Raw genomic sequence first — 19,790 nt, 5'->3', positions numbered from 1 at the left:
AAATTCAATTTTGATGTTGCACAGTAATACACATCTTTTATTCGTATATATACTTAAAAAGTGTAGTTGTAACAAAAAGAATGTTTATACATGCACAGGTTTAATTTCGTAGTGGATTTTTTACTGATATAATTTCCTCCATTGGTCCGTCAAAAGTTTAAAGATTTAATTGCGCGTTTTTAGATAAAAACCATCACACGACTTTGAATATGAAAACCATGTTACGATCAAAAATATTTACATTTCAAATTTGAATATACACCATAATTTTATTTTTTCAATATATATAGATCACTAGATATTAACTATGGAAAGCCGTATGGTACCCCCACATTATTATTATATTTTACTATATAATATGGTCACAATAAAAATGTCCTGCCAAAAATAATCATCACTTCAATTTCCTTACATTTTTATTTTCACGCCACAATAATTATAATTGTACCCGCACACAATTATCATAATCTGCCCCAAATAAAAATGTTAACCAAAAATAATAATGTAAATATCACAATCATCTCGGTTTCCATTATTATTGTCACAATGTGTGCTAACAATAATAATATATTGCCCAGAAGACATTATTATTGTTGGTAGAAAGATTTAGACGCTTGAAAAAAAAACGATTATTTGATTCCGAATCACAATAATAATCTCTGCCTTTTTTCGGGCAGAGGTTATTATTTGGACGCTTGAAATTTGAAACGTTTTAATGAGGTAGAGTGGAGGAGATTATTTCATGCGTGACTATAAACAAGCGTCTGGTTGAGAGGAAATTCACGTGACCCTAGTTTCGCTTTACCTTAAGGCTTGTGTATTAAGAACTGAATAGGCACCGAAGGCGAAGGCACATGATAACGGTCTGTAATTGTAGTCTGACGGTAGAAGGATTGATCTGAGAAGCTTATGAGAAGGTATGTTAGTGATTTTAAACTAAATGAAACTAAACGAATGGAGCAGTTTTTTAAACACTGTTTTTTAGTAATATGTTTTACAAATTACGATATGCGACCGTTGAGACGAGGGAAGCATATAACTGTATAACGAAATATGTACAGATGTACATGTGTGACTGTTCGTATCACTGTAATAAATCAACTACATATATGCAATCTATTTACTTTTAGGGGGGGGGGGTGTTGTTATGTTATGTAAAAGCATACTGGCTTGAACACTTTGAGTACAAGTAGACCACCGTCCCTTGAATTGATACTCTCTGTTTTCAGGCCACTTTGTTTCTGTATAGCTGTTGTGTTCACACATTATTTCACACAGATACATGCATAAATCCCATACATATATTTCATTGTATTAATGAATCATTTCGCATATTGTTGCCTGTAATACGAAGCTGGACATAATGTGGGCTATTATTTTCATTATTTGTTATAATTATGATATTATTTTTTTTTTAATGTATATGCCCCCTGAGGGCCCTTGATTGGCGAATAAATAAATAAATAAATATACATATATGCAGCAGGGTCTGGTATCTTTGCATCAACAGCAAGAGTTGACCCCCCTCGCTATCTCTCTCGCCTTTTAATTTCGGTTGAAAATTGAGATTATAGATGGTGTAACTAATTATTAAAAACCCCGGTCTTGGATGGTGATTTAATTAGGATACGATAAGTGTTCAATGGGACCCCCCCCCCCCCCCCCCCCCCCCCCGTAGATCATTGAGGGTGCGGATCATTGACAGTGCATTCAGCTGCAGTGCAGATACAGTCTGATACTCAGATAGCGAGCCGGGTAAGCAAGGTAAGAAGACATACTGAGATCTATACCATATACTACAAATTAATAGAGAACATGTACATGTATATGCGGCAGGCTCAACAATGTGCAGATTTCAACTCGAATTTCCTTCGTTTGTACACGTTGTCTTTGGAGCTCGCTGCGCTTGCTAATATGTCATATCTTTTTTGGATGATTAAAAAGGATCACCACTACCCCCTCCCTTTTTTTTAATTTTGGATGAGATTGCGGATGGATGATAATTTCTTAATTTCTGTATTGTCTGACTGGTGTTTCACTATCTATAGAGCCTTTAAACTTGATTGTAATATTATGTAAATCGTGTGGTAGTTGGACAGAGCGCACATTTAAATGGTTTGAAACACAGACAGTAGGATCTGTCTGCCTACTCAAACTCAAACCTAAGGTTGCATGCTCAGTCTCGATTATGACTCATGTTTCATGTTTGAATCATATGTAGGCCTAAAACATAACAGTAATCGTTTCTTCGGAAATAGCTGAAGAAAAGTATGTATGTAATTCTGAGATTTTTAAAATTCTTCTTTTAATGCTTATGTATTTCATAAGTTGATAAATTTTCTATTTATACTTTATTCAGACATTTTATTCAGTATTTAAAAGATCTGTTTCTTGATGAAATGTGTTTATTTTTGCCATCTATTAATTTGATAAGACATGCATGTAAATTTACGTAAAAATAGTCTATGAATCTCCTGATGAAAGCACCGTTGAAACTATCTGTTTTGCATAGTCAATTTTTTTCAATTAAATTACTTTCATTTGAAAACTTGGAAAAGTTTTGATAGAGATATATATATATATCGATATAAAGCTACGTTCTTTATTGGGGTTTAATTAATGGATTAAAGAATTAAAAGCATAGGTGGTCAATGCTAGTTCAAATTCTCTCTCTCTCTCTCTCTCTCTCTCTGTTTTTTTTTTTTTTTTTGGGGGGGGGGGGGGGTTGAAAGCATTTGCTTTGCAACCATCAAACTTGATACAGTGGTAGCCTTGATTATGTAGAAAAAAATTAATGGAAGTACATATAATATGAAGAGTTGACTACTGCTTGAAATAGTCACACATAAAGCAATTGGAATTTATTTTGACTAAGGAACATCTTGACATTTTATCACAGCTGTGATGGCAAGACTGGGTGAGAAACTTATTAAAGCCTTCCATCAGCAAGAGTTTTGCGATCTGGAAATTTCATTATCAGATGGAACTACCCTGAGGGCACACAGGACAGTTGTTATACTCGGCAGTGATTGGTTTAGAACATGTTTGAGTGAAAATTGGGACCCAAACCAATCAAAAAAGGCAGTTATTTGTCATGATTTTTTGCCTTCGCTAACAAGATCTGTTATTGAATTTCTGTACACACATGAGATTGATTTATCATTTGAAAATGTTGAAGATGTGATACAGGCATCACAGTTTTATATGATTACAGATTTGTCTGTAAAATGTTTAGATTTTCTTCAACAGTCCATATGTGTTGATAAAGCCGTGCTTGTTTTACTCATTTCGCACAAATTTGGTTTGAAAGATGTTGTGTCATCATCATTGTTATACATTGACAAATATGCAAGAGATATTCTGTCCAATAGTCCTGCAAATGAAATGTTTTTCCAATACCCTGTAGATCTAGTTAATTTGATGCTTAAGCGAAACACATTGTGTATGCATGAAGAGAAGCTATTTTTGTTGATAGTGAAGTGGATGCATTCAGAATTTAGAAATGTTTCAGACACTTGGGAAAAAATTGTTCCAAATATCAGGTTTGGCAGAATGTCCGCCTCTTTTTTCATTGAAAATGTTGTGTACCAAAATATTATTAGTGATGATTATGCAATGAAAATACTATTATATTTAAATTCATTGAATGTTTGTAAGGACACTGTTGGTCCAGCTTTTCATTCTCGTATGTGTGAGTCAGACAAGGACATTAAGATTGTTAGGTTTTTTTCAAGAAGTCCAAGAAATACTTGGAAATGTGATGAACTAAATGGGGATAGACTTGTAGTTTCTGTAGATAAAAATATGCAACTTCATGGAATAATTTTGTATGGCAACTACAATGTCTCAGTCTTAGTTGAAATAGCATTATCGTGTGATGAAAATATTCTTCTGAAGGAAAAAGTACGTGAAGAGTTGACTGAGGAGTGTGAATTTTCATTTATTTTTGCAAACAATGTTACTTTAGAAAAAGATAAGTTGTATACTGTTGCTGTGCACATGTCTGGATGTGATGTGTATTTTGGCATTGTCAGATGGGTTATCAAGTATAAAAACAACCTTTGAGGTAAAAAAAACTGTGACAGTCACATTTTCTGACAGTATGTGTAGTCTTACAAACACAAGAAGAGGACAGATTAAAGGAATTATTTTGCATTAATAATTACAGAAAATTTGTACATTGATATAATGTACTTCTTGTGTATAACACATACAAATCAAATAAAAGAATGCTCTTACTGTCAATCTATATTTGTACTGTTTAGTTTTATAAAAGGAATCCAGAGCAAAAATAGTTAAAACATCGCTGCGTTTGAGCAGTTTTAAGGAAAACTTGCATTTCTATTGTTTGATTAAGTGTATGACACCTTGTGTTTGATTAATGGATTAAAGATTATAAAGCATTGGAGGTCAATGCCAGTTCAAATTACGGCACCAAATGTAATGGGATGGGAGAATTAATGATGGACCAGACCGATTCGAACCCGGGCCCCCTGAATTTTCTCTAGTCAGGTGCTCTACCAACTGAGCTAGCAGGCGCTGGTATTCGAACCGGTCTGACCGTCTCAACAGAATGGGTATGGGTTTTTTTTAGGACAAAGTTAAGATATATTTTTCTATAATTGGTATGGTGAAATGCTGTATAACTGTAATCGTAAATACAAGAAAATGAAGTTCTTATAACCATATTTTAGATGGATTTATATACTTTGTATATGAAAGCTGCTTGGTCTGCTCTTTAGTTATTTATTTTTGAAAAAAATTCTAGGTAACATGGCCGGATTAAAGAAAAGTCTGAATATTATTAATAAATAGGTCATGTACATTTAAACCAATCAGTTTCTTTAGAACCCTATATATATAAAGTTTACAATATCAAAGACCCTGGGACGACTGGTGGGTTATTATTTATATCTGTTTAATATCTTAATGGAAGCCTTTGTTTATCATTTTCAACAATCTAAATGCAAAATGTATCCTTTTAAATTTTGACCTTGCAAGGAGGCATATGTGTTGTTTGTTTGAATTTGAATTACAACTCTTCTCCTGTATTTCAGTTTGTTTAAAAGAAATGAATCAACAAGGTAAGAATTGAAATATCTCACTTGTAATATGTATATGTTCAGTGCAGCCAAATTTCCAAAGCAGTTACTATTGTTTTCTAATAATATAATTGATGATAACTATGATCATTTATCTCCTGAACATTGGCATTCAATAAGGTTTATTAACTGATTTTCTCCTTTAAATTTGTATATTTATTATGAGATTTTCATTATTTCTTATCTTCACAAATCTTCACATTGATTGCTTTATTTTCTACTTTAGAACTACACAAGAAAATCAAGGAGTACTTTTATAAGGGTTTCAACAGCAGACTTATCCATTACCTAATCCAGAGAAACAATAATTATGATATAAGGTAACTAAAACAATGTCTGATTGATATGTGTGTGTGTATTCAATTCACATCTTAGAAATATTGTAATAGAGTTTAATGCATTCTGTAATCCAAATACTAGGATTCTGATCATAAATGTGATATTTATTCATTTTATGCAGTTATAATTGCCTAGTTAGAAAACTACTCCCTAGACTTGGTTTGAAAAGGAGGCTTGCGGATATTGATATAGATGAAGTATTTGAAAAGTCACAGGTATAATTGCAACAAGCTACTTTAAAAAAAACCCCATATTTATCTATAAAGTATTATGTATGACAATTAAGGAGGCTGAATGGTCAACAAATTAGCACTCAGATGCACCTAGAAATATGATATGTATTGAGTTCTCTACTTAAGGTAAAAATAAATGCTGACATGTTCCAGCTAGGATATTTAGTCTAATTTCAAGTCTTTGTATATATTGAACTCTTCTTTTCGAAGAGGTTTTAATACATGTAGTTTAGATATGGCCACTACTATTAAGCCATCTGAAATAACAGATTTCTGACAAGGAATGATATGAACTCTTCCAGATAGAGATACAAAATGGTTGTGCAGGTTCAGAGAACCTAAGAAGAACTTTGAAAATGAAATACCATTTTAATGTAACCAGGTAATGGTTCATTTATGAACATGATGAACAATAAATTCCATTTTCATCTGAAAAAATCTTTAATTCCATGCATGATGGTGATTTTATTTCAAATTTGTAAAACTGCTCTTTAAAAATATTGATTTTGTAAAATAGATCCATTTCAAGAGAAATAGTAAAAATTTTGGATGAAGATGGAGTCAGAAGAAGGAAACAAAGAAGACTAAGACGAAGGCAGTATTTCAGCAGGGTAAATGATAGATTTAAGGTCAAGATCAGGTAAATGATGCCAGAGTGTCTATTTGGTGCTTGAACCATTATGACGTCATAATTAATTTGGTTCTTTTTTCCAATAATTAAGGGCTAAAAAGGAATTATGTAGAAATGAAACAATTTCTTGACATATTTGATATTAAATCATGGAAAGAAATCACGATACATATACTGTAAATTCCTAATTAAACGCGAGGAATTAATATCCGCGTAAAATCGCGAGAAGCCCGTCTCGCGAAATTTAAAATCTCGCTTTTAATTTTCAGACATATGTAAACTACATGAAACTATGATAAAATTTCGGCATTCGCGATTTTATGTTCTCGCGATTTGATGGAAAACCGTTGAATCGCGGAATTAAGTACTCGCGTAAAATAAGGAATCTACAGTATTCAATTTGGCATTATTTTAAAGAGGAGGCCAATATCTTGTTTAATGCCATTTTTGGAGAGACTGTAGGCATTCTATATTTCATTATTCGAAACTGGACAAACCTAACATATATCCTGAATTTCATAAACTTTTAGGCACCTTTCATTTACTAGATCTAGACCTTAAATGATTGTATAAAAATGTATACGTACAAGTCTTTTTAAGTACTAAGGGATGAATCTTTAACATTGTTATTGTAATTTTGTTAGTTTTTTTAAATTGGAGATACTTTTGTTCCTTTATGGCCTTTTATTAAATCATTATGATATTGGCCAAATAAGGGTAAGAAATTCTCACTCTTAGTTTTGGCTTCACTAATATTCCAAATATTCCAAATAGCTTATTCACTGACAAATCATTTTACTTGTCTACATATTTAGGGTCCAAACTTTGTATGGCACTTGGGTAAGTTTGTTGTTGGTGCTTGTTTTTGTTTCTGATGTTATTGGTGCATGGTTCCGTTTTATTTGATTTCCAAAAAAATACCACTGTACAAAATAGGGTTGTGTTTTTACTGCATTCATAGATTGTAATGAGGTAGATTTAATAGGATTCATATTCATTGAAGCCTAAAGCATTAACATTATATGTTGATGATGTCTTAATTATGATAATCCTCCTTCAATCATTTTTATGTACTTTTTCCTTATAGATGGATATGATAAGCTTAAGCCATTTGGAATAAGCATTCATGGGTGCATCGATGGGTAAATCTACTATACTTTTCTACAATTTGTAAAAAAAAGAACACCCCATACATTTTTAACTGTTTCATGCATGTAATTTTCACACATTTAAATCAAACCTGTTCTAATTCGAACATTCTTACTCATGTTGATGAAAATTAATACCTACACTGTACATGTACCGGTATATATAACATTAAGGCAGGGGGTATAGAATTACTAGATAAGAAGTTTCGGGGGAGAATGTTTCAACCATACAATTTCCTTGAATTTTTTTCCAATGAAAGGTCAACTTATGAGTAAACTATGTGCCAAAAATAAAGTAAATGTATCGATTTTAATTGCTTAATTGCCATGATCTCTGTAGCATACTTAAAAATAGTTGATAATGTATTGTTATTTTAAAAGGTTTTCTCGAAGAGTGATATGGTTGGAGGCAGATATAACCAATAAACGGCCAGAGGTTGTAGCTGAATATTATCTTAGTGCTGTGCAATTGCTAAAAGGTTAGACTTTTTTCTGACAGTTTGTTTTCAATCTTGACAAATGTTATTAACTGTATGCTAGATTATGTTTATAGTTTCCAGTTTCAGCTGGGTTTTTCTTCCTTTTTTATCTCAGGTGCCCCAGCAATAAGAAATGAAAATGCATTTTAGCATTGCAATGCAATAGAATCTGCTTGGGTGCTCGGATTTAATTTATGACAGATTAATGTTAACCAATATTGAGAATTTTCTATATTTTTTTTATTTCATGCATTAATAGGCTGTCCTCAGAAAATCCGTGCTGATCCCGGAACAGAAAATGGAATCATTGCCACATTTCATTCCTGTTTGAAAGAAAATTGCAGTTCGGTTACTTTGGGAACATCTACAGCAAATCAGGTGAGCACCAATAAAATAGAAATATTTTATAAGTGAATTTTTGAGCTCACATGATATTATAGCACAAGTGTCCATGAGTTCTATAAATATGTTTCTCCAGTTAGTTAAGACCATGGTGTGATCTCATATTCCCTGTGTTTTAAAGTAAGATAAGAACATGTAAATCATGTCATTGCAGAGGATTGAGAGGTTCTGGGGTCTTTTGAGACAAATGAGGGCAGATTTTTGGATACATCATTTCAAGGTATTCTTTTTAAAAATGACTGTGAGCAAATTGAATGGGATATTTCATTGACAATACTTGAAAAATTTATACTCTTACAGTTTAGTGTTAATTTTAGACATAATTAATACATGTAAGTGATATTTTGTACTGATTGCTGAACATCTGTCATTTTGCTAGATACTTGTTTACAGGCACAGGTTATGTTGAGTTTTTACTACATAAATGCACAACAGTATTCATGAAGTTTAAACTTGGTTTTCTTTGCACGGTAGCACAAATTAAACTCTCATACTATTTTTTGTGTATATATTATTTAAATGAAAAAGTTTTTTCAATTGATGTCATAGTTGATGATGTGTACTTTGTGTGGTCGAAAATTGTGACTAGACTAAATTTGTGGGTGGGGTTGGGGGTGCTAGACCAACATTTGATTGTTATAAAATTTCACGTATTTATTATGTATACGGTAAATGTACCATTCAATAAATTGCATGTGCAGAGGACTGAAATGGATCACATGGTCTGAAGGATCTATTTCCCTGAATGTATATACATTTTCATGTACATTGTATAAATTAAATGATTGTAATGTATTTATTTGACATTTTGTGTGTTTAATATTTCTTCCTTTAGGATTTGGTGTATGAAGATTTGCTGGTGCTAGGAAATCCTATACACAGGTATGGACACAATTGGTATCTGCTCATAAATCCTCTACCATGTATAATTTTTGTAAAAGTAAATATAAATTTACTGTTAAGAAACATCTGACTAATATAAGATTTGAAATTTATATAGACTCTGCATTCAGTATGTTTACCTCCCACTAATAAAGAAAGACTTAAAGGAAATAATGGAGCAATGGAATAACCATTTGATTCGGCGACAGAAATTAGGAGATACAGTACAAGGCATTCCAGATGTGTTGTTTAAAAATCCAGAGATTGTTGGTAAGAATCTCCTGAGAAACATTGCTTAATACATATTAATTGATATTGACTGTGTTGAAGTTATGTGTAAAACTTTAAAATGATGTTATTTTATTATTAAATATTACTACTACATATGTACTGGTAGATATTATGCAGAATGCAGTAATCATTGTAAATTGAGGCATGATTTATTTACATGAACATGTACATTGCACATGAATATTTTAAGCTCATTTGAGCTAAAAGACCTGAGCAAAAGGCTAGGATTGAGCTTTCCTGATCACATTTTGTTTATAGTCAATCTGTCTTTAAATTTTTGACATTTTTAACTTTTTCTCCAGAATTAATGATTTCTTTTTTTTTAAGGATTAGAGGAAAGTAAAGTGTAAATATGGCCATGCATACAATTTTATTTATATTTACTTCAGTACTTTCAGTGATGGAAGAGAATGCATTGTTGTTATGCCCAGAATGTCTTCTTCTAAAGTTATGAAATTTTCTGCCCATGGGAAAGGGGTTCAGGATTTTTGTTTAGAGTGGGGTGACAATTGTGGCCAAATATAGCGAACATTTTTTTAGTCTCTTGAGTCAATTGCTTAACTTGCTGCTGTTGGTAAACACCAGAAATTAAAATGGGGGCAACAGTAAGAGAAGTCTTGGATGAGGGTTACTCCAAAATGACAATTAAAATGCAACTATTAGATTTCCTGACAGGTCGATTCATCTACAGGCTACTTGGTTGAACATCAAGGCCTGAACTGGGCAACGTTTTCTTTCGTTGAAATTGTGTATACAGTAAGCATGTTTCATAATGAAAAATTATGCACAACTCAACATAATAATTTTTCATTTCAGGTGCTTCACAGTACATACATTCAGTTCCTCACAATACAGTGGCTCGTTTACAGGAACTTGTGTCAAACAACTTCAAACAAATTGATGAAGATTTTGCACATGTGGCAACATTAATTTTGCACCAGCATGGTCTGCCTCTGCCAGATGCCCTGGGAGACTGGACCTCTGCTCGTCAACTCTACATATTTCTGCAGGAGAGCATCACACATTTAATGAATCTTATATAATAACGACTTAATAAGTAAAAGGTGTAATCACTCATGGGTGTCAGATGATGTTGCTTGTATTTTCAGCTGAATTGTATTAACCAGCTTTACAGTCTTAAATTTTTAACAAATCAGATACATTTACATGTATATGTACATGCACGTATCTACATTATTTAGTTTTTATACCTCTGCTTCAGAAACTGTTTTACCCGTGTGTCCGTCTGTTCGTTCGTACATGTAAAAACTCACTGTCACATTTTTTTTCAGCGACTTTTAAATGCAGATGCTTCAAATTGAACACACTCTTTTTTTAGGCATGCCATTTTATTTTCATACCAATGGGATGTCATCTTCATTCCTGTTAAATGATTTTTTTTTTAGCCCAAGTTTTTAAATAAATTTTAGTTAAAGATTTAATTCTCAGCAACTGTTAATCGTAGATGCTTGAAATTTTAAAACTCTCTTTGTTTAGACATGTCATATGGTGGAATGTTTTCGTACCAATTGGACATCAACTTCTTGTCAAATGACCTGTGCTTTTGTTCATTTTTAGATTAAATTTTGAAATTATATTTTTTCAGCAACTATAAATTGCAGATGCTGGAAAGTTTTACTTCTATTAGTTGAAGAAGGCAATATAGTTGGATTCATTTTTTCAAAATTCTCAGTCAACCTCCAGTTAAATGCTTATTTTGTATATTCACATCAGTGCAGGGGTATCACTTGTGAGCATTGGCTCATAGATATCTTATATGTATGCGTTTTTAATGGGGAGGGGGATTGAGATATTATACACCAGCCATAAAGTTTACCTATAATACATGTAAGCTCTCTCTTTGTAATGTTATCATGGAATCCCATTATGTAATGATTATGTCAAATGCATTACATGTATTGTGAAATAAATTATATAAAAGTAAAATGTATTTATTGAATTGCTTTTGATGCTTAAAGTGTTTGTGCCTTTATTACGACATGTACAAACATAGAATCTGATCTCAGTAATTTTGGTCACTTTAAATAAGGAATAAGGAATCATTCTTTGAGTATTATGAGGTGATAATTTTGGTCGGGGCGTGATCAAATCCAATAAAGCCCGAAGGGCTTTATGATAGATTTGATCACGCCCCGACCGAAATTATCACCTTATAATATTCAAAGAATGATTCCTTATTACTTATATTTATATAATTTTAAGCCATCGTACAATTAAATCTTTAACTATAAATAAGCAAACCCCGCCGGCGCCTCAATTTGGCGTCATTTGTATTATGGGTTATATAGTACAAAATCGATACGTAGTGTTATCACAGACAAAGACACTGGAAAATGTAAATGTTGTAAATTACAGTCCTTTCAAAGTACTATCATATTAATAAAAATCAGATCATAGAACAGTATATTCTTTCTATATGGTTATTGGTATACATATGAGATGGGCCAATGGATGCATGCAGACTGGTCCTGTCCTTTCAAATGGCTCTTGCAATCTATCAAGATATCATTTATTACCAATATGAACAATTGCCAATGCAATCAGATTGAAGACACCAAATCCCAATGCACTCACTTCCTATACCAGCACATAGACAATATCCTTTTGACAAGGATAGGGGAAAAACAGTTCAACGAATTGCTGTTATAAATTTATTATTGCATAGAATTCATATTTGTGTTCATGAAAAACCTCTTATCAGAAACATAATTCTATAGGTGAGCAAAATGGATGAAGAAGCATGCGAGGTTGGGTAGCATGAACGTATATAGATTTCTTTCTGGAACACATTGTAAAAAAAACATATTATTGATGATCAGGTATCTCTGAAGGTGTTAAAACAGTCAATGAAACACTGGACCAACACTTCCCTGCAGGTGCACATCACCGTAATTAGTTAGTGTGTCATCCAAACTGTATTCCTAAAAGGAAAGCACAAGTTAATGTAGCTGTAATACATTATTTGACCATAGCTTACAATATGGCAGGTGTATAAAAATTTGGAATTGCAGGATTTATTCATTTATTTTGTGTATTGTTAACATTTTATTCAGTATAATATTTTAATCAAATGTAGACACCACTGGTTGGCTCTTTGAACAATTACTTAATTATAAAGTATCTTTTCTGTGCAACAAAAAAGTAATTAAACTTCTGCAGTTTAGCCTCACTTGGAGACACCACTTTTTAGTTGCCTCCAACATATTAACAGAAGAAATATAACACAGCTAGGTTCCCACCATAGAAAATTCCAACAGCATACCAAATAGAAAAAGTAAGAAAAAGGGCATAATGGAGATAGTTTTAACTGTATATATATTGGTCTGCTAAATTAAATTACTTTAGGATTTTTTATTAAATCGATTAAAAATTTAAAAAATAATGTAATTAATTTTGATATGATAAAAAAAAAGATGTTCACTTACGGCCTCCTTTAACAACAGCACATCTGGAATGTCTCTAATGTTGATACCGTGGCATTCTTCCAACTTAAATGAATGCTGGCAATTCGCAAACATGCAGGATTCGGTAGAGACACATTCAAAGTAAAATGATGGAGGCAATATTTCCGGGTTGATTTCCTGACAAGCGAATGTAAAAACACTCTGAAAAACAAATAAAGATTTTAAATTTATTTTTAGATTTTAAGTACACACAACAAAATTGAATTCACTTCTAGGGGAAGGGGGCAGAATTCCCACTCAAATGCACCTTCTGCTGCCCTCTTAAAGTAGTCAAATGGTATCTACAACCTTGCCCCGAAGATTTTCTTCTTTCTTGTGTACACCATTCTATTTACATGGTTTATTATCTTGAACATTATTAAGATCTCTAATTTAGAAGCAAAGCTTTTCTTGTTCATCGATTAAAGAAGAGGATTTGGTGTTCTTGAGTCATAATTGACCCGATCTTGCCATATGTACATGTGCAACAAATTACAGTTTAAATATAACAATTTTTTTCTTTGTTCCTTATGATTTGCTACATGTATCACCAAGTTCTGCTGTAAGAAATTATATTATTCATTCCAAGTGGAAACACTATGAACTTAAAATGGTTTAATTTTTTATGGGTGACAAAATGTATTTAGGGTTTTAGGCAAAAACATTTAAAATGTACAAGACAATTAATAAAGATTTAAGGTCAAGATCTAGTATCAGGTTTATAAAATTTAAGATATAAATTCTTTCCGTGATGCTTCATAACAATAGCTTTGTTTAATAGGGTGTATCAGGGCTAAAATTTTTGGTAAACACAATAAAAAATCATATTTTAAACTATCATTTTCAATGAAATAGGAAGGAAATAAGGAACAAATTTTGGAGTTTTGTCTATTTCTGACCAATAAAATATACATAAAATTCCTAGTCTCTCCAAAAACGGAATTAAACAACTCTTGACTTTCTCTTTAAAATGATGTCAAATTGAATATAGCTATTGGGAATACTTTTTCCATGATTTAACATAGAATCTCAAGAAATTGTTTTATTTTCTACATAATTCCTCTAAAGCCTGAAGTACAGGGAAAAGATTCTTCAAATCAATTATGACGTCATAATGGTTCTAGCACTAAAAAGAGAGTCTGGGATCATTTACTAGATCTTGACCTTAGTGTATGTACAATGTAATGCAATCACTCTGCTTTTTCATACCAGCATTGTGTCATCAGTGTCAAACGGCCTGCTTAAAGCCATTCCACCATGAACTTCATAAACTATTGTAATACGTTTCCCTTCCTTTGGAAATCGTATTTCATATTCATCGGCCATCTAAAGAAAAATATATGTCAAGTTAAATCATGCAAGTAAGAAAATAAATGTGTCAATAATAATAAATATGTAAGAATAAGATCCATGTCCACTTTTTTTATGTACATGTACTAAACTCTGTCCCGAGTTTTTGCCTCCACCACTTTTTGCTTGATATTTCAATAATAATCATAAATACTTTTCTACTCCAACTACGTTCATCCACTAATTTGAAAAATGTCCAGAGTACATGTATCTGTTAGGAAACGCCCCCTCTACCGCTCCAGGTTTCAATAAACATCCCGAAATAGAAAGTCTATGGGTTTTTTTTTTTGCATCAGTAATGAAATATTTTTTGCATCAGTATTGAAATAGCCCTGATGATAACATTGGTATTCTGAGTGAGTTCCAATGGTGAAAAGATATTCAAACATTTCCTGTTATAACTCTGCATAAGAAACTATTTTTTGTTCCTGTGAACTTACATGTATATAAAAGAAAAATGATAATCCGTCGATGAAGATACCTTGGATATTTTCTCTTTTATTGATTTCAACAGTAATTCTTTCACAGGTATGTGTACTTTTATTAAAAATTATCAAAAAGTGATGGAAGCAATAAGTTGGGACAGACTACCGTATATATAGTATACAGTTTATGTATGTCCCATGTTATGTCAAAATCATTATCTGTTCCTGTTAAATATGAATTTAATTAAGTTTTTATTACAAGCCATAGTAGCTTCCAAAGCAAGTACTCTACTAAAACAAGAGGCCCACAGGCTTTAAGGGTTTCCCGAGTACCAAAGCCAATAAACGGAGCAGTCAGGGAATACCTGAATAAATGTACACACCCTAGCCCCCACAGCAACACAATCTCAAATTTTGTTTTAAAGCATATTAAACCCTTTCCCAGCACCTATTTTTTCAAACAGTTCTTTTGAAATATATCCAAAAGTAGATATAAGATTTGAATCAATTAAGTCATAAAATCAATCATACTCCTTCTTTAAAGTTTAGAAATATTTATATTTTAGGTAGACAGCTTTAAACCCCCCATCCCCCCCCCCCCCCATAAGCATTCAGTTTCCATCCCATGCCACCTGGGTGACTCAGGAGATAAGCAAATCAATTAATGACTAATAGTAAATTGAACATTTTACTAACTGTCTTCCTCTTGATCTTCTTGTCCATTAACTATAAATAAAAGTAAAATGAAGTTAGATGAGTTTGCCGACTTTGGATTAAGAGAAGTGAAATACATGCAAACATATAATAAAAAGTCCTCTGAACACAGCCATTTGAAGGCAAAGGGTATTTCTGTTAAGTACCTTTATCCAGTATATTTTAATGTACAATGTCAATAAATGCCTATATAAATTAAATATGCTTATAAGGTAGATATTTCCCCTAATGTTTTTCTAAATAATGACTTGTTCTTTGTTTACATTTACATTTACTTACATCAAAAAACTTTTCAACTTCTCTGTCCATGAGCTGTGAAAAGTGAAATAAAATATAACTGTAAATGCTTACATCAGGAAAAATGTATTCCTTTATAAAATAGACATTTACTTACACATATTTACATTCATCAAGAATGATCCCTTCCTTATATCTCTAATGGAAATTAATTGTAATTCATAGCTCTGTAGAAACTGACAGGACTGAAATCTACAAGCCCTGTTAATCGATTGGTCTAAACCTACAGCGACCTAATAAATAATACGAAATAAGCATGATGTCAGACTCGCAAATTCGCTAAGGAGAATTTGGCTGTTTCTTTTAGCTATCGTTCTGATGTACATTGGCAATAATTTTAGCTAATTTTACTTACTTTTAACAATCCATTTATCAAAAAAGATGTTAAAGAAAGATGTAAATATAAACAATAAAATGTTCTCTTTGATGATTCATGTGGGTTATGAAGGTAGCGATCATTGCAGATCTGCAAAGTTGCCACCTTTATATATCCAAATGAATCACCAAAGAAAGCATTTATGTCTAAATCTATACAAATACCTCATCCTCTTTTATACATGGAGATTCTTCTTTCGAGGAACACAAATCTGGCAGCTAAAAATAATGACACAACACACAAATTAAGTTGTAAGATCATTACAGGAACCAAAAAAAAGTTATCAGACTTAGTTGGAGTACTGAGGTGTGTTCAGCAGAGAGCCCGCTCGCAAGCTCTCGCTAAATTTTGTGTTGCTGATATAGGGAATTTTGGAGCTCACCCTGTTGAACACACCTCGGGTGTATCTAGGTGGATTGCATGAAGATCAAGTCTCACTTACAATGTACATTATTGTTTCCAACAGTCTTAAGATGTTACAACTTCTACAAAATGGGTCGGTCAATCACTAACGTAGTTTACAACTTTGCAACTTTAATATACACAAATTTTTGTATGATAATCCTGAATGCCTCTACTAGATGGTAACGGATGCACATTTTTATACAGTGGCCTCAAACTTGCACAAATGACCAATTTGAAAGCTCAGTCAGACATATTTACAAATCACAAGCAATCTTTGTGTCAAATTTTAGTTTCTAGTAATTTCCATTACAAGATAAGGCCTGCATGTTTAAATTAATACCAGTGTATTCCAACAAGACTTACATCATCACTCTGCATAGTGGAACTCTTGATTTTTCTCCCCAATGGCATGTTCTCTCCACTACATTTAGAGGACTACAGAAAGAAAACATATTAAAAATATACATAATACTTCTCACCAAAATCTGTATGAAGACAATGCATCATTACCCTAGTCTCTGCGTTATCTACATACTGTAATAAAACACACTTACTGGTAATGAAACTTGGGGCAAAACACACTTACTGGTAATGAAACTTGGGGCAAAACACACTTACTGGTAATGAAACTTGGGGCAATTCCACATCCGACTCCACAACCTTTGAAAAACAAAAGTGTTACTCTATTAAAAAATGCTATTTTTTAAAAGAATACATCAGTGAAAATTATGAAATGAAAGATTATATAACATTTTTAAGTTCATTGTCTTATCACAATCAATAACTTAAGAGATTTCCAATTTTACTCATTTTTCATTCTGTATAAAAAATCTCTGACAGTTAAGGTAAACTAGAAGAAATTGAGATTAAAAAGTCAGACACACAAAATAAACTTACTGGTAATGGAACTTTAGGCAATTCCACATCCGACTCCACAATCTTTAAAATAACAAATGCAAAATATTCTAGAAAACACTTCTTTTTGAAGGAATACACCAGTGAGTATTATAAAATGAAGGATGAATTACAGTTTAAGTTCATTGTCTAATCATTATGAAAAATCTAAAAAAATAAGAGTGTTAAAATAATAAATATTATTTGCAACTGTTCAACAAAATATGAAATTCCCAACAATAGTTCGATTGGAAGAAATTGCAACAAGATAAAAATCATTTGTTTTTACATGTACCGTACATGAAGACAGCAACTTTAGCTATACCGAGAGTATGCATGTATTCTTTTATTAGAATCTCAAAACAATTATGCACATGGGAAATACACTCATTAAGGCATTGGTAAATTACTTTCAGTGTATCCAAAAAAAAGACTCACATCATCACTCGGCATAGCGGACATCTTTGGTAAACTCTTTCCACCGCATTTAGAGGACTACAGAAAGAAAACATATCAAAAATATTCATAATAATTCTCTTCAACATCTGTATGGAGACAATGAATCTTTACCCTGGTCTCTCCTTTCCCTTCGTACAGTAATAATAAAAAATGAAATTCATTCCTACATCCAATGTATACAATGAAAAGTCAGAAACACAAAATATATTTACTGGTTTCTGCAATCTAATTTTTGGCATTTCTTCGTCGGATTCCACAACCTTCAAAAAATAATTAAATTTTAAGAAATAGCTACAGGATATAAAACTTTTGTTTTTACATGTACCCTACATGAAGACAGCAACTTTAGCTATACCGAGAGTATGCATGTATTCTTTTATTAGAATCTCAAAACAATTATGCACATGGGAAATACACTCATTAAGGCATTGGTAAATTACTTTCAGTGTATCCAAAAAAAAGACTCACATCATCACCCTGCATAGCGGACATCTTTGGTAAACTCTTTCCACCGCATTTAGAGGACTACAGAAAGAAAACATATCAAAAATATTCATAATAATTCTCTTCAACATCTGTATGGAGACAATGAATCTTTACCCTGGTCTCCCCTTTCCCTTCCTACAGTGATAACAAACAGGAGGCCCATGGGCCACTTTGCTCACCTGAGACACAATAGGTATGATAAAATCAGCTAAATGGAGCCATAATACAAACTTTCTGGACAATGTACAATAATACATGTAGATCCTGTATAAATAAACTCCATTTTCCCCTTGGATATTCTTTTCTATTTATAATCATTAGTCACTTTTTCTAACAGGATGATTTTAAAGTCATATCACATGTTGAGTATTGCAGTTCTCAAAAAGATCCTTAACAATTGTTTATATATGGAATATAAAGCTACATCAAACTCTGAACCTTTTTGTGAGGCCGTAGAATCGTCCTGGATCCAAAGTTTTAACAATTTCTAGTGTAAAGAATCATCTGGCTGATTAGTTTCTGAGAAGAATATTTTTAAAGATTTACTCTATATATTCCTATGTAAAACTTCGACCACCCATTGTGGCCCTACCCTACCCCCTGGGGGTCATAATTTTCACAACTTTGAATCTACACTATCTGAGGATGCTTCCACACAAGTTTCAGCTTTCCTGGCTTTATGGTTCTTGAGAAGAAGATTTTTGAATATTTCTCATTAATTTCTAATTATCTCCCCTTGAAAAAAGGTGTGACCCTTAATTATCACAACTTTGAATCCCCTTTGCCTAAAGATGATTTGTGCCAAGTTTGGTTGAAATTGGCCCAGTTGTTCTTGAGAAGATGTTGAAAATGTGATAAGTTTACGGACAGACGGATGGACAGACGACAGACAAAATGTGATCAGAAAAGCTCACTTGAGCTTTCAGCTCAGGTGAGCTAAAAATGAAATTCATTCCTAGATCCAAGTATACAATGAAAAGTCAGAAACACAAAATATATTTACTGGTTTCTGCAATCTAATTTTTGGCATTTCTTCGTCGGATTCCACAACCTTCAAAAAATAATTAAATTTTAAGAAATAACTACAGGATATAAAATCATTTGTTTTTACATGTACCCTACATGAAGACAGCAACTTTTGCTATACCAATAGTATGCATGTATTCTTTTTTAGAATCTCAAAACAATTATGCACATGGGAAATACACTCATTAAGGCATTGGTAAATTACTTTCAGTGTATCCAAAAAAAAAGACTCACATCATCACTCTGCATAGCGGACATCTTTGATAAACTCTTTCCACCACATTTAGAGGACTACAGAAAGAAAACATATCAAAAATATTACCACTTAATGCTTCTCCTTAAAATCTTTATAGAGACAATGAATCATTACACTAGGCTCCACTTTAC

At 32.4% G+C, this 19,790-nt stretch overlaps 2 protein-coding genes and 1 pseudogene across 4 annotated transcripts; 2 read left to right on the top strand and 1 right to left on the bottom strand.

Moving 5' to 3' along the window:
• The first annotated feature begins 817 nt into the window (after positions 1-817).
• LOC128182466 (uncharacterized) lies at positions 818-11,454 on the top strand. 3 transcript variants are annotated; one of them, XM_052851100.1, is made up of 14 exons: positions 818-917; positions 5,058-5,084; positions 5,329-5,422; positions 5,563-5,656; positions 5,977-6,056; positions 6,192-6,285; positions 7,121-7,145; positions 7,393-7,447; positions 7,835-7,932; positions 8,192-8,310; positions 8,489-8,554; positions 9,170-9,216; positions 9,335-9,486; positions 10,324-11,454. In XM_052851100.1, the coding sequence occupies exons 2-14, from the start codon at positions 5,072-5,074 to the stop codon at positions 10,548-10,550; spliced, it is 1,164 nt and encodes a 387-aa protein (XP_052707060.1). In that variant the 5' UTR covers positions 818-917; positions 5,058-5,071; the 3' UTR covers positions 10,551-11,454. The 3 variants fall into 3 exon arrangements, with proteins under 3 accessions (XP_052707060.1, XP_052707059.1, XP_052707058.1); XM_052851099.1 differs by lacking the exon at positions 818-917 and adding an exon at positions 4,452-4,577; XM_052851098.1 differs by lacking the exon at positions 818-917 and having other exon boundaries at positions 4,858-5,084.
• Positions 2,791-4,159, top strand: LOC128182465 (BTB/POZ domain-containing protein 1-like; annotated as a pseudogene).
• Positions 11,455-12,171: 717 nt separating the features above from the next.
• Positions 12,172-19,661, bottom strand: LOC128182149 (uncharacterized). Its single transcript, XM_052850761.1, has 14 exons — positions 19,638-19,661; positions 19,381-19,428; positions 18,360-18,416; positions 18,104-18,151; positions 17,843-17,927; positions 17,436-17,503; positions 17,157-17,198; positions 16,902-16,973; positions 16,298-16,351; positions 15,740-15,772; positions 15,443-15,472; positions 14,181-14,297; positions 12,954-13,133; positions 12,172-12,449 (listed from the first exon to the last, which is right to left on the bottom strand). The coding sequence occupies exons 1-14, from the start codon at positions 19,659-19,661 to the stop codon at positions 12,372-12,374; spliced, it is 936 nt and encodes a 311-aa protein (XP_052706721.1). The 3' UTR covers positions 12,172-12,371.
• Positions 19,662-19,790: the final 129 nt, after the last annotated feature.

This window comes from Crassostrea angulata, chromosome 4 (genome assembly GCF_025612915.1).
Source record: "Crassostrea angulata isolate pt1a10 chromosome 4, ASM2561291v2, whole genome shotgun sequence".
NCBI classification, from domain to species: domain Eukaryota; kingdom Metazoa; phylum Mollusca; class Bivalvia; order Ostreida; family Ostreidae; genus Magallana; species Magallana angulata.
Note: the sequence above shows the minus strand (reverse complement) of the source record. Positions and strands in the feature narration are given on the sequence as shown.